At 36.0% G+C, this 16,105-nt stretch overlaps 1 protein-coding gene across 6 annotated transcripts in view; it reads right to left on the bottom strand.

Annotated features, from left to right (window-relative positions):
• The window catches only part of SCAF11 (SR-related CTD associated factor 11), a 73,246-nt gene that overhangs the window by 13,888 nt on the left and 43,253 nt on the right, over positions 1–16,105 (bottom strand). For all 6 annotated transcript variants that reach the window (XM_032876969.1, XM_032876967.1, XM_032876965.1 and 3 more), the window contains 2 exons: positions 15,467–15,567; positions 13,279–13,340 (listed from right to left, as the gene is read on the bottom strand). In XM_032876969.1, the coding sequence (XP_032732860.1) occupies positions 13,279–13,340; positions 15,467–15,567 (163 nt within the window). The remainder of the gene's footprint in view (positions 1–13,278; positions 13,341–15,466; positions 15,568–16,105) is intronic.

The raw sequence follows: 16,105 nt of genomic DNA, 5'->3' as shown, positions 1-16,105 counted from the left end.
TCTGCCCCTCCCCGAACCCCATTCTAATTAAATAAATAGAAAAAAATAAAAGGTTGTAAAGCAGTACTGGCACTGGAATATACTGGCATACTGATAAAGTTAAAATATGTAGAAAAGTTGCATTTAAAATAATAGTACTTGCATTTTATAATTTTTTCAAATGCTGATTTTATCTTGTTAAGCTGCAGATACAAAGAAAATTTAAAAAGCCACAACACAGAAAATTGGTATGAAACATGTGCAAATACTATGCTCAGAGCATGAATATTAAAATTCTAGTCAACATTTTCTGGCAGCCTATGTAAACTTAAACTACTTTGTTACAAAAAATATATACAAGATGTTAAATTATATAGTATCAGTAATGCACTGAATATAACCTTCCCTGCTGTAACTTAAAAACCAGCCACTGTTAACTCACCTCAAGCAGAACTGACCAGAGGAACTGGGGCCATGAGCCCCAGAAATTATCATTTAGCTACTGGTACCAATGTCAAGTAGCCCCCTTTCTCCTCAAACTTTAAAAGTAGGAAGAGCACATAGCTTTCCGTTAGAGCAATGTTTCTGGCTGCACTGCTCATGGTGGGTGTTTTGTTCTTACCTGTTATATCAGGAAATTTATTTCTACGGATATATACTTCCAGGTTAAGGAAGATAAAGGACAGTTTCTGCTAATCACAAAAATTGTGTTAGCATCTTCACAGATTATTGCTCTTAGTTCTTCTTTACCACGGACCCTATGTGATTAGTCTTCTTTGCCTATCAGTGCATTTGTTGCCTGTAATAAACTGCTACTGGTACTGTTGTCACTGCTCTCTCCTCAGAACTCTATAAAGTGCACAGTGCAAATGACAACAGATCTTTCAATCTTCTGCCTTGCTTGCCTCATAAAGGACCTAGTGACCTTGTTAAAATAAATCACTCTAACGAGGAGGCCTGTTTCCTGCTACTTGTAAGACCATATGTATTTGGGGTTTCTTCAGTCAGTCCAGTTGGTAATAGGTTACATTCTGCTTAAGAGCATACTAATTCCTTTTAAGCTACCATACAGTAGCTGTTTGGTTTCCTGCTATTATCCATCCTTCACACATGTCCCACCCAGAAGTGTTCTAACAAATGTAATTTCAACAATGGGGAAAGAGGTACTGGCTGAGTTCCAGAAACTTATTTTCTTACTATTCAATGTATATTTAAAATATGATACTAATTTTATTTATAAGTAAAATTTTATTTATTTATTGGAGAAAGAGATGAGCAGAGGGAGAGGGAAGGTAGACTCCACTGAGTGAGGAGGCTGATGCGGGGCTCAATCCAAGGACCCCCCGAGATCATGACCTAAGCCAAAGTCGGACACTTAACCAACTGAGCCACCGAGGCACCCCAATACTGATTTTTTAAACTGTGCGTCAAGCTAGGAATAAAATGTGTGATAGGTATCCAGTCACATTCTTAGAAGTTTGACTATTTCTTTCAGCTAGGCACAGAACTGCTGTTATAGTTGTACAGTGTACAACCAGCACAACCAGTACCTAAGGGTACTGAGTTGTTTTCACTCAAGTTTCATTCACTTAACACTTCTAAAATTGTAAAGTTTACATAGCACTCCCTCACTTGAAAACCTATCTCAGGAAGCCACCATTAGATAGAATGCTCTCTATGCGAAAAACTGCTTGTTTTCTGGCCAAACGCTAAATGAAAATTTGGTTCAAAAGGTATTCCACCTATCTTCGGGTAATTCTCAGGTAATTACTGAGCAGCTCCAATAACAATCTCAAAAATACTCAATACTGGTGGATATGCCTAAATTGTGATCTCCCAAAGACCATTTCACAAATCCACCCTACTAATCTAACTGCCTTTGGACAGCAATGATAGGCCTTTACATTTCATTTTTTATCAAAGTAATACATGTACAAACTTCAAGAAGTCAAACAGCACAACAGCAAACTACAGAAATTCCTGTTCCCTGAAAGCACTCATCAAATCCCTTAACTGTTTCTTCTAATATTTGCTTCTTTATTTCTAAATAACAAGCTTATACCACTCTACCTTGACTTTTTCTGGTTTCAGATATTTTCTAATTTTTTTTTTTTTACTATAGAAGATAAAGACTTTTCTCTTATAACACTGCCCTATCTACCTCCTTAGCTGCTGCTTCCACCAAATGTTTTGATATATCAACATTTGATATAAGCAATATTATATTACTATAACTATATAAACATTATTCACAGCTGAACCATATACTACATTATGATTATTTTTCTTATACAACTGTTTGCTTTTCCTAGGGTTAATTAACTACTTTGTTTTCTCTCTTCCTTTTTTCTCTTTATTACCTATGATTAATTTATAGCTAACTCTTCAACAAAAGTATAAATCTCCTCTTAATATACTCAAACACATCAACTCATCCACAAACTCTGCTTCCCACTCTTATGGAAATGGTATTCCTTTGTCCCACTCTAGTCTGAACTGGTAACCCTCTAAAAGTTGCTTAACAGTCATTCAGAACTATCCTCTATCATCATCCTGATAATCCCATTTACCTTTTCCCTAGGTCAGAGCTCATTTTTTAAATCCCTAGGTCAGAACTCATTTTTTGGAAGAATGTTCATTACTTTCTTATTTAGAGAAGCAAGGGCTCTTACGTGTTTGACAATGTCTATTCTACCCTAACACTTGATTGACAGTTTAACAGAGTTTTACAATGCCCTGGTTTAGCAATTATTTTCCCCAGAATTTTCAAGACATTGCTCCAGTGCTCCATCCATTGTTGATAACATTCTTTTATACATAGTCTTGTTTTCTCTCTCTAGAACCTCTTAGGATCTTGTTATCTGCAGAGTTCTAGAATTTTATGAAGCACTTTAGTTCTTTCCTCATTTACCAGGTGTTGGGTTATTTCTTTATTCAGATACTCACACCCAGCAACTCTGGAGAACTTTTCCTTTGTAGTACCTTGGTAACTTTCTGCCTTTTGGCTTGTTTTCTTTCTGAAATATTATTAGTCTGTACTGAACCTTATAGACTAATACCCTACCATCTTGTCAACTTTTCATCTCACCTTCTCAGTTTTCTCAATTTATTCTCTATCCCTGTTGAATTTTTAAAATTTCTACTGTAACATTTTTGGTTTCCAAGTTGCCTTTTTTTAGTCTTTCTTATGTCAATGATGAACTATCCCTTATCTCTGAGAATATTAATTTTTAAACTGTTTCCTTTCCCAGCACTTGGTTTATTCTATCCAGTTCCTTTTGCCTCTGTTTTGACCTCTCTTATATTGGAGGTTCCCCACAAATACCCAGTGACCCATGATTTGTGAGACACTAAAATACTGACTGAAAATCTTGAGGATGGGTGGTCAGAGCGTTTCAACTAATGGGTTTCACTGTAAGCTGATCAAGCAGGAATCTGGCTATTTCATTCAGAGATTCCCAAATATTAGAATCTCAAGTCTTTTGTCCTAAGTAAGCTAGCATCTCAGAAGATGCCTCCTATTTCTAATTTGGGAATAAGCAAGAGTGCAAGTGCCATGGGTAGAGAATTAGAGGCTTTAATATTTGATTTAATTTCCCTCTTTACTGTTGTTTCCTCTACCCTCTAAAAGTTGTTTAACAGTCATTTTGTGCCAGAGTTTAATCTGATTTAACCACTCACTCTAAGGAGGAATCAGCCAGTCTTTGCCTGGGGGGACTCCACCCCTACCCTGTTCCACTAAAACTCTGCAGGATAAAGTCCTTTAAAACACTTTAACCACGGCGCCCTGGTGGCTCAGTGAGTTAAGCCTCTACCTTCAGCTCGGGTCATGTTGTCAGGGTACTAGGATCGAGCCCCACATAGGGCTCTCCGCTTAGCGGGGTGCCTGCTTCCCCCCCACCCGCCACCTACTTGTGATCTCTGTCTGTCAAATAAATAAGTCTTTAAAACACTTTAACCAAGGGGTGCCTGGGTGGTTCAGTTGTTGGATGTCTGCCTTCAGCTCTAGTCGTGGTCCCAGGGTCCTGGGATTGAGCCCTGTATCAGGCTTCCTGCTCGGCAAGAAGCCTACTTTTCCCTCTCCCACTCCCCCTGCTTGTGTTCCCTCTCTCACTGTCTCTCTCAGTCAAATAAACAAAATCTTTAAAACAGACAAACAAACAAACAAACACTTTAACCAGTTCTGTTTTTTGGCACCACCCATATCCCTGCCTTCAAAGATAATGGAGGTTCTCAGACCCAAGACTGCCTAAGGTTCTATGGTATGTAAACTGATTTTTTCTTAACTCCATGCTCCCCATGAAAGATTCAGCTATCTGCTTAGACAATTATTTTTTTCTTTAAATAAACTCTACTGGCAACACAGGACTTCAACTCATGACCCTAAGATTAAGAGTCACATGCTCTACTCACTGAGCCAGCCAGGCACCCCATCTGTTAAGACAATTTACCATTCACCTCACACAATCACTTTCAAGTTTTGTGGACATCTCTTATCTGCTGTCTCTTCTCCCTTGTTCTCTGGTCTTATGGCTTAAAATTTTTCTTTTCTTTTCATCCTTTTGTTATCATTTTAGTAGGGTTCTGGGAAGGATTAAGGAATTAAACAGGTGCTATATTTGTCAATCTGCTATGCTTAGCTAGAAGGTTGTCTTGAGTTCAGCACATCCTAAACATGTTTCATGAAATACTAATTCCAAAAGATGTTTCATGAAAACATCTTTTCTACAATACAAACAAGTATGAAAAAGGCTTTTAACTTAGAGCCCATTATTTGGCAGGTACCCAATTACAGCTTGATTAATTGATTCCAAAGTTAATAAAGCCATAATTAAATGATCTAGCATGTACTTAAAGAAGCACTCCATTAAGAAATGCCTAAAAAAGGAATACTTTTTATAAACTGCACCAATTATAAACTATTAGTCCAAACAAAAGATTAATGTTTATTCTAAGAAGTACATAAAGGACTTAAAAAAAAAAAAGTATGACAACTCAGTTACCTAGTGTGTGTAAAGAAAGTAATATTTCCTCAATAAATATGCCAAAGGTATGCTATCTAACCTTTCCCAGTATCTTCAAGTGAGGCACCAGTATCTTCATCATATGAAGAAACTAAATTAAACAATTTACATAATTTTACTACAGTCGCAGATGATTTAATGGAAAAACCAGTACAAAACCTAAGTGGCCCAACTCCCAATAAAATCTATTAGGCCTTCTACAATTTTAACTAATGTATAATTTCTAATTCAGATAAAAGAATTTCACAGTTTCATATGCTCTGTTCATTAGTTTGAGTAGTATATAACATAAAGATAAATAACTTCAGGCATAAAGCCATACATAAATGTTCCAAGAACAGTCCCTTCCTGCTTCAAAAAACTTTAAGAAATGAAAGAAATACACTAAGCTGCTTCTAAAATCTACTTAAGCAGTCCTAGGTAAAGAAAAAAGGTTTTCTCAAAAAGTTTTTTATAAAAAGAAATTTAAATTATCCTTAGGACACAATGGCTCCTGTTCAGTGTAACAGGTTAAGTAAATAAAGATATATTTAATATGCATAACTTGCCACTAACTCTACCTTCACTTAATTTAATCTCTCCATTCTTTGCTCAGTCATCAAGTGGCTAAATTTAAGGGTCCAAGGTTGCTTTTCTCCTGTATAAAGGTTCACTTCTACCCTAAACTTTGGGACAATTACAAGTGACAATTTACAGATTCTCTCAGTGTCTTCTAAGCAGGCAGTCTGTTAATTAAAAAAAAAAAAAAAAAAAAAACCTAAAAAATCTCATGCAGAATATGAAAAAAAAAATTTTTTTTTAAAGGAGAAACATTTTAACATTTAACCTTTTAATGTAGTAGAACCAATGAAAACACACATCAGAAGGAATGTTACCAGCAAAGGGCAGTGATCACACCGGAGCACTATTAGATGCTAGGGGCTCTCTCTGTTACTGCTTCATACTGAATGAAGGGAGGGCTGCTGAGTCACTTTCCTTTTTTTTTTTTAATTAAAATTCAATTAATTAACATAGTTAGTGTATTACTGTATTACTGTACAGTTCAGTGATAGTACTTTTAGTATTAGTGTATTACTGTAGAGTTCAATGATACATCAGTTGTATATAACACCCAGTGCTAATTACATCAGGTACCCTCCTTAATGCCCATCACCCAGCCGTCCCATCCCCCATCCCTCTGCCTCCCAGTAACCCTCAGTTTGTTTCCTATGATTAAGAGTGTCTTATGGTTTGTCTCCCTCTGATTTCATCTTGTTTTATTTTTTCCTCCCTTCCCTTATGCTCCTCTGTTTTGTTTCTTAAATTCCACATATTGAGTGAAATCATATAATTGCCTTTCTCGGATTGACTTATTTCATTAAGCAAATACCCGTCCACATTACTGCAAATGGCAAGATTTCATTTTTTTGATGGCTGAGTATTTTCCATTGTATATATACACCATATCTTCTTCATCCACTTATCCACTGATGGACATCTGGGCTCTTTCCAGAGTTTGGCTATTGTGGACATTGCTGCTATAAGCATTGGGTGCAGGTGCCCCTTCAGATCACTACATTTGTATCTTTGGGATAGGTAGTGCAATTGCTGTGTCAGAGCTCTGTTTTTAACTTTTTGAGGAACCTCCATACTGTTTTCCAGAGTGGCTGTACCAGCTTGCATTGCCACAAGCAGTGTAAGAGGGAGGAAAGTGAAAATTAAAGGTTAAAAACTCTTTAATGTCAGGGTGCCTGGGTGGCTCAGTGGGTTAAAGCCTCTGCCTTCAGCTCAGGTCATGATCTCAGGGTCCTGGGATCAAGCCCCGCATCAGGCTCTCTGCTCAGCGGGAGCCTGCTTCCCCCTCTCTCTCTGCCTGCCTCTCTGCCTACTTGTGATCTCTCTCTCTCTCTGTCATATAAATAAATAAAATCTTAAAAAAAAAAAAAAACTCTTTAATGTCCTATTCCTATAGGTGTGGTTTATAAACTAGTCTGGAAAAAAAAAAAAAAAAGGACTGATAACACATTTCTGAAAGGTAAGGCAAAATAATCAAGGTTAATTGATCTATCAAGCAGGAAACAGACATGATGCTATCAAAATGATAGTTAATTTTATATTATTTTTTAGCTCAAAGGTACATCCAAATAAGACCCATCAAAATAAGATAATAATCTGAGTTATAAAAGCTACAGACAACCATAGAATGAAAAGCTTAAGAAGGGTAACATTACTAATAGCATGCTTTAATATTTCTGTGTGGTGGGAAGAGATACCAGATACGGAGTCAGAAGACTGATCAAATTCTGGCTGCTCCAACTGTGAGCTGTGTGATCCTGGCCAAGATACCGAGCCTTTTAAAACTGTCTTAAAGTTTACAATTATTAATGATTTTGAACATTACATAAAGTACAAAAAATGACACCTACAGAGCAGACTTGACTAATGTTAAATTTAGCCATTTTTATTTAACATTAATCTGTCTCCTTCCTTTATTAAATAAAGGAAACTATTTCCCTGAAATTGGAGGTAATGTTCTCATGCATGTTTTTATTAGTTAAACTTCCTGAATCTCAGTTTTCTATTTGTTACATCTATAGATCAATTATCTTCTGTCATCAGGTAGTTGCAGCCAAGGACAATCAAACTGTTAAGCACTTAATGGTCACTACCACTTTGCATGATACCCTGGAAAATGCCATTTAGAAAATAACCACAAGAAACTTAGAATCATATAGAAAAAAACCCATATACCCAAGACAATATACTGCATTTTAACTATAAGTTAAAAGTTAACTATAAGGCCTTGAATTACTTTATGTACCACTATGGGGGAAGGGGGAAACGGCCAATTAAATTCTCACAGTACTCTTTCAATTACAGAAAATTTCAAAAAATAGAAAAGTAGACAGACTAGCATAATGAAATCCCCATATACCCAAATCCCAGTCTCCAAAATTATTAATTCATTCCCACTGTTAATTTATCTACAACCCTCTCAGGATCATTTAGAAATAATTCTGGACATTGTATCACTTAATACATAAATATTTCAGTATGTAACTCCAAAAAGACAAGGGGGAAAAAATCCTTAATACCATTCTCACAAATAAACAAACAAAAACCCAGTAATTCCTTAATATCAAATACCCAATGTTCAATTTTCCCCAAATGTCCACAGTTGTATTTTTTTAAAAAGATTTTATTTATTTGACAGAGAGGTGGAATGCACATATAAGCAGGCAGAACAGCAGGCAGAGGGAGATGGAGAAACAGGCTCCCCGCTGAGCAGAGAGCCCATTGTGGGGCTCCATCCCAGGACCCCGGGATGATGACCTGAGCTGAAGGTGGACACTTAACTGACTGTGCCACCCAGGCATCCCAAGTTGTATCTGCTTACTTTCTTTTTATGACATGTTAGAATAAGGATCCAAATAAGGTCCATAAATTGTGGTTGCTTTAATGTTTGTCTTTTTAATCCACAGTCCCCTCCATCCCTCTTAAACTCCTTGGAATTTTCGGACTGAAGAAACCCAAGTCATTCATCTGTGTCTAAATTTTGCTGACTGCATCCCCTTGTAGTTGCTTAGTATGTTTCTGTGTTTCTATATACTCTATAAATCAGTAGTCAGATTTTTAATCAGATGCAGGGTTTTTCGTTTTGTTTTTACTACTGTATATTTGTTATTTACTTCTATAAGGAGGTGTTTAATGTTTGCTGCTCCCTCCTTTTGTGATGCTAACAACCACTGCTGATCACTGCCTAGGAGCCATTAATTCATTACAGTTTACAAAATGCTGATATTCACAATCTGTAATTCCATCTAAAATTATTTGCTGAAATATTTCTTAAAAAAATTAACTTTCCTTTATTACTGTTCAATTATCCTCATCTATCCATTTACCGCGAGGAAAGGCATGAGAGATGCTTTGATATTTTTCTTCATGTACCAGTTTCCAAAATAAGTTAACCTCCCAGCATCCTCCTAAACAGATCAATTAGTGTGTTTACTTATAAGGTACCATGATGAACTCTTGGATTTCAACTTATCTGACAGGTCTCAATAACTGTAGTTTTATTACTCTTCTTGATGCTCAAATTGTCCCATTTTTGGCAAGAGGGAGCCCAAGCAAATTGATTCCTAAAGACTTTTTGTTATGATGCAAGTAGTGTTTAAAAACTTCTTGCTTTTAGAAAAATGTTCTAGACAATCTTATTTACTACCTCAAACCTGGAATCAGTCAGTTATTTATTTCAAGATGCCCTGGTACTTTCACTGGGAAATGGTACTAGGAGAACACAACCTAGGCACCAGGGTTGGGGTACACTGTTTTCCTATCACTTAGAAATTTTATTTTATAAATACTGTAACAACTCTTCCGTGCTTTACACTTCAGTGACTTTGTAAAGAACTCCCCCAAAATTCATGTCCGCCTGGAACCTCAGAATATTATGACATTCAGAAATATGATCTTGGGGCACCTGGGTGGATCAGTTAAGCCTCTGCCTTCAGCTTAGGTCATGATCTCAGGATCCTGGGTTCGAGCTCCGCTCAATGGCATAGCGGGCTCCCTGCTCAGCAGGGAGTTTACTTCTCCCTCTCCCTCTGACCCTCCTCCACACTTGAACTCTCTCTCACTCTCAGATAAATAAATAAAATCTTAAAAAAAAAAAAAAAGAAAGAAAGAAAAAGAGAGAGAAAGAAATAAAGAGGATCTTGGCAGATGCAATTCAGGTAAGATTGATATAATACTGGATTAGGGTAGACATTAACTAAATTCAATGACAGTGTCCTTATCAGAGACAGAAAATGATATACAGGGAGACAAAGAGGAAGGACATGTGAAGACAGAGACAGAGATTCCAGTGATGCAGCTACAAGCCCAAGAATGCCAAGGATTGCCAGGAGCCACCAGAAGTTAGGAAGAGACAAAGAAGGATTTTTCCCTAGAACCCTGAAAAGGATTATGGGTCTGCCAATGCTTTGACTTCAGAATTCTAACCACCAGAATGGTGAGAAAACAAATTCCTGTTGGTTTAAACCACCAAGTTTGTGGTTAGTTTGTTACAGCAGCCCTAGGAAATGAATATAGGTCTAGGCATTTTTTTTTTAAAATAAAATCATAAACAAAAAATATACAGGTATAATAAATAGCTGAGGTATTTGTAAAACCTCCTTACATGTAGAATCAAGCTTTTTCTAATTACACACCTTCCTTAACTTACAATGGGGTTATATACCAATAAACACACTGTAAGTTGAAAATACCTTAAAACGCATTTAATACACCTAACCTACTGAACCTTACAGCTTAGCTTAGGCCTACCTTTAACACACTCAGAACATTTCCCTTAGCCTATAATTGGGTAAAATCATCTAACACCAAACCTATTTTATAATAAAGTGTTGGATATCTCATGTGATTTACTGAATACTGTACTGAAAGTGAAAAACAGAATGGTTGTACGGGTAGAGAGTAGTTTTAAGTATATTAGTTTTGTTACCCTTGTGATTGCATGGCTGACCAGGAGCTGCCTAATATCACAAGAGAGTAGTGTGCTATGTATCGCTAGACTTGGAAAAGATCAAAATTCAAAGTACACTTTCTACTGAATGTGTGTCACTTTCACACCACTAAAAGTCAGAAATCGTAAGTCTAACCATCATAAATTGGGGATCATCTGTAAGATGGCCCAAAGATAAATAGTTTATTTGCATATGACATGCAAAAACCCGTATTTCTTCAGAGAACCTCTACCTGGCTGTAGAGTAGGCATCTTACATGTTCAACAGAGAATTCCTGATTATACCCTCCTAAACACTGTACCAGCCTTCACCATTTTAGTAATCAGCAACTCCATTTTAACAATCAGGCCAAGACTTTAAAATCAACCTTATACCCAACATCCAATCCATCAGCAAATCCTGTTAATTTCCCCCTTTGAAATACAATACATTCAGAATTGAACCACTTCTCACTACTTCCACTAATACCTTCTCCGCCCAATCTACCATGATCTTTGGCCTAGAAAATGACCACCTTATTAGTCTCTCAGTCCTCCTATGATCTGTTCCCCCTTAATAGGCAGAGCTGTCCTTTAATAATATGTCAGATGTTACCCCAGAAAGTGCTTCCCATCTCACACAGGCCCTAACGGCCCTGCCCACCAATGTCTTATTCTTCCTCCTCTACCTATCTAACTCAATCATTCTTGTCATATGGACCTCCGTAATATTCCTTGAACATATCAAGGTTGTTCTTGTCTCACAGCTTTTGCACTTGCTGTTATCTCACTTAGAACGCTCTTCCCTGAGATATTCTTTATGACTTCATCCCTTAATTCTTTTAGGTTGCTACTCAAATATAAACTCACCAAGAGGCTGTCCCTGACCACTTACATGAGATATGACCTCTACAATGTCATCATCCTTTATCACTTTACCCTGTTCTATTCTTCTTTAAAGCATTTATCACTACCTGTCATATACACACATTTATCTTTTCATTGTCCACAGAAGATACTCCGTTAGCAAGCACTTTGTCTCTTTCGTATACTGCTATACTCCTAAGAGTCTACAACTGTGCTTTAGCATGGTTTGTTGAATGGGATGAGTTGATCTCAATTCTCTGGCTCTACTAGTACAAACATTTCACACTAAGTACATACTGTGTATGGATTTAGAACTTAAACCTGAGTAATTTTCATTAAATACAATACTTAAATACAAACTAACTATGTTATCAGGTACATAATCTATTTCAATGCAGGAAGTAAAAGTGGCCATGTTGGATATATTAAATTCCCCAAGTAAAAAGCAACATCACAGAAAAAAACTGAAAGGAAAATCACCAGGTATCCTCAAATGAATCCAGACTTGTAAACACATTTGCTCATAATTACCTAGGTATTAGTTAGTACTTCTGTAGTATCCACTCATAAAGCATAATGAATATTTTTTACTATCCTAAACCAAACAAATAATTCAGACATCTTAACAAGTAGACATAACACTACGTTAACAGGGCTTGGACAGTGTTAACCTTCTGGCAGGAATAGTTTTCTCTCTCTAAAAATAAGGCCAGGGAGAAGATAAACACCAAAGGAAATTACAGTAGTCTTAAAATTAAGATTAATATAGTGAAAACATGCTAAATTATTTAAAGAAAATCTAAAACACCATTTAATCTTCCTCAACCGTAAATTTTGTATCAGATCCTAGAATTATACTGAGCAAAGGCTATCCATAAAAAACGATGCTAATCTATAGCAATGACAGAAAAAGTTTTGATATCTAAAGTTTTTAACAAAAGAAAAATGCTATATGACCACAGAAGTCCTTATATTGCAATTTCATGTAAATAGTGAATTCAAAGGCAGTAAATCTGGGGATCCATGAACCTGAGAGATCATGTTAATTCTAATCAGCAAAAATAACAACATCCAAACCTCATAATCTACAAAAAAATGAAGCTGCTTATCATTTACTTTTAAGAACAGTGAATTCATTAATTCTTTATATCTATAAACAGAACTTCATTGGAACCTAATCTGGAGAATAAATGTTCACCCCCTGCTTATAAACAACCTATAGTAAGTTGTTCTTTGGAACAGAATCAATAGCCTGAGCCCTGAAGAGGAGTCACAAAGAACTGTGGTGCCATTTTTCTCACACCCTGTTGCAAAGCTTTCCTAACTTAGAGAACCATGCACTAGAAAAGAACAAAAGACAGGACTATTTAACTGCTCATCAGATAAATATGTAAGAGATGCTCCATTTCCAAACAGTTTCAAGTTAGAAGTGTGATTAGAAGCCAAACCACAACTTCTGGGAACTGTGAATTAACTTCCTATTGCCATAGACCTCTCTCAGTAACTATTAAGGCTACTGCTTACAGTTTCTGGCCCACAAGGTATTTTACCTTATCTCCCCTAAGGACTTCTGCACTAATGAATGGAGTAACACTACCTGCAGGCTGCTACCCACCAAGTGATTAGAAAACACTCTTTTCTCCTTTTCCTTTTCACACACACACACACACACACACCCCCACACACCCACGCATGCACTCGCACTCAATCTCTTCCCGCCTTCCAAGCTGGGCATAAAAGGGGGGGAAGGGAAAGCATAAATGATTACATGGCAATAGTTGATATAGGACTGAACACAATGTACAGAGCTCAGTAGAGTTCTCTGTATGACTATTTTCTGAACCAAAATGTATCTAATAAGAACTTTAATGCAAGCATTGAAGAAACAAAAAAAGGTAGAAAACACAAGTTAAACAAGTCACTTACTATATGTCGTCTTCAAGTCCTTAAGTTTTGCATTTAACAGATCTTCTTTTATGACTTTTTTTCTGTAAACATTAATAAAGAGGTGAAATAACTAAGAGAACTTTGTTGTTCTGCTCATTTTTCAGTTCATTGCCAAGCAAAATGAAATGGATTATTCACTGAGTTTTAAATTCTAGCAAAGAAAGAATGACCAGTTGCTACTCCCCATTCAGATGCCACTCTCCACTCCAATGACTTACAAGGGAGGTTCACTACCAAGAAAAAACAAACAAACAAACAAAAAAACCAAACCAAACCAAACAAAAAACCACAATCCCCTTCCCTGGAACTGGTAGAAACTAACAGAAAGGAAGGGGCATCAGGAGTATTGTACTGCTTTAGAAGGGAGAGTCAGCACTGAATGGATATCGAGGTGCTACAGAGACTACAGTGAATATAAGATTGAATGAAAGGAATGCTAAAACATCCTAAGACTCCAAAAAAGAATATACTATAAATATTCAATAGCTGACAGGTTTTCCGCCTTGGGAGAAATTATGGAGGAGCTGACTTGGTAGGCAAAAGCAAATTATTATTTTGCATTTGTTATTTCTCTGTACCACAAATCCCTGAGAAAAAGCAGTTAAGCATATGGACTACCCAGTTAGACCCAGTGTATGACCCTGTTATATAGGACATAGAGTGATGACCACTGCACTCTCAGTAAGGGCCAAAGAACTGTGGTAATTCAGAGGAAGCATAAAAATGTATATTCTTGACACAATCATAGCGAGTAACAGGAGATGTATCAAGAATGAAGCTAGCAGAAGTTCCAGTGTCCTAGGAAAAGTGTGCTAACGTCTTCTATGTAAACATAAATGCAAGAATCAAAACTGACTCCGAGTTAAAAGAAAATGTTAATAAAATTTGCTCTAATGCATTTACTAACTTGGGTTTATGGCTGTTCCACGAATCCCTTAAAATCACATACAAAGTCTTGTGTGTAAGTATGTTTTATGACCTGTTTTTCTGGTAGAAGCTGTCTATAGTCTTCTTCAGATTCTAAAATAAGTCCATAACTTCCAAAAAGATCTAAAGGGCCTCAGTGTTATAAACTGTGGCATGATTGCATAAATCTTATCAACTATTGTCAACTGTTTTAGTAACTAAATAAATCTACTCTGTTAAGAAATCAGTATTTAGGGGGTGCCTGGGTGGTACAGTCTGTTAAGTATCCAAACTCTTGGTTTCAGCTTGGGTCATGATCTCAGGGTTGGGAGATCAAGCTAAGTGAGGCTACATGCTCAGCACAGAATCTGCTTAGACTCTCTCCCCCTCTACCACACACCCCTACTAAAATAAGTGAATGAATCTTTGAAAGAAAAAAAAAGAAATTAGTATTCTGATTAAATATACTAATGAATCATAGGTTTAATTATGAATTTGACAATATATACTGTCTTAAGAGTACAATTTTTGGAAAGCTCTGAATATATGTCAGATCAAAATGGGCTTAACTTCTAAATGCATTGGAACAATTTAAGTATTAATAATGAATTAATTGCCAGTACACTATCTACTCAATTTAGTTCAAAAAATATGTTAAATACCTAATAAACTCAAGTACTAAGCACTGTATTTCCAGGCAATTACATTTTAACAACAGTAATTAAAGAAAGAAATCCAAACATGTTAAAACATAAATGGTTGTTATGGTAGGTACCAAGCGCCTGCTACAATACAAAAAAAGAAAACTATAAAGATAATAATAAGCAGTTTCAATTATAACTGTTTCAAAGAATGTTGTGCTACATCATTAGTTATTTTCTACTTTTTGTCCATAAATACTAGAGTGGTGCTAACCAAAATGTGGTCAGTGTACCAGTACTTAATCATTATTGGTTTGTCATAAACAGAAATGAATAAGCTTTAATTTACACTGCTATAACATTTTTATTTTATAAAAATATTCATCTAAACATATTACAGAAAAAAAACAAAAAAATTCATCAAAAAGATAGTTCAAATTCAATTCTCAGATTTCAGCAGGTCATTTCTTAATATCAAGTGTGTGCTTTAAAAGAAATAATTAAATACATTTAAAGCCACATTGTTCAAAAAAAAAAAAAAAGACAACTCTTTATTTTTTATTATTAGCTACCTTCTGGTTTTAAACGTTTGGACTCCACTTATGAAGTTCATCACTAACCTCATACAGCTTTTAGAATTTTCACAACAGGAGAGCTGCTTCTTAAAAGAGCTTTCAGTTTTCTTGTCTTTTGTTTCTCTCAACTGTCTTTTTACTTGAACCTAGAAGAAAAGCAAAATCCTTAAAGTGATAATCCAGCATCACAAATGATAGCCTATCAATTCTCCTCTGAAAGCATAAAAAAATTAAAGAAGCAAAATTTTCTGAATGAAAGGGTAGCCCAAACACATGCTTATTCATTCAAGTATCCTAAGCTATAAGACTGTTAAGTGTGCTAAGCTCCAGGGAAACAAAATAGTGAGAGGCATGTAAACAGAAAGTGCTCTTGAGCACAGATCTCTGTATATACGTAGGACTGAGAAATTTACTGAGGATAACAGAGAAGACTTTAATGAGTCGGTCTTAAAGAGTAGGAATTTGTCTAAGAAAAAAGTATTCTGAATAGAAGAAAGAACATAGTTACAAGGAACAATGAGAAGCCAATGCAGATCGGGAAGAAAATATTAGCAGGATATGAAGCTGATGTAACATATTAGGAACAGACTGTAAAGGGGTTCAAATAAGAAAATAATTCCAGGGGAAACAGTGAATAAATGGAGGTATTAAAGCAATGTAGAGAACAAACCAGTTAAGGAGAGA

The sequence above is a fragment of the Lontra canadensis genome, unplaced genomic scaffold (assembly GCF_010015895.1).
Source record: "Lontra canadensis isolate GAN:19392208 unplaced genomic scaffold, GSC_riverotter_1.0 scaffold59, whole genome shotgun sequence".
Classification (NCBI taxonomy): Eukaryota; Metazoa; Chordata; class Mammalia; order Carnivora; family Mustelidae; genus Lontra; species Lontra canadensis.
Note: the sequence above shows the minus strand (reverse complement) of the source record. Positions and strands in the feature narration are given on the sequence as shown.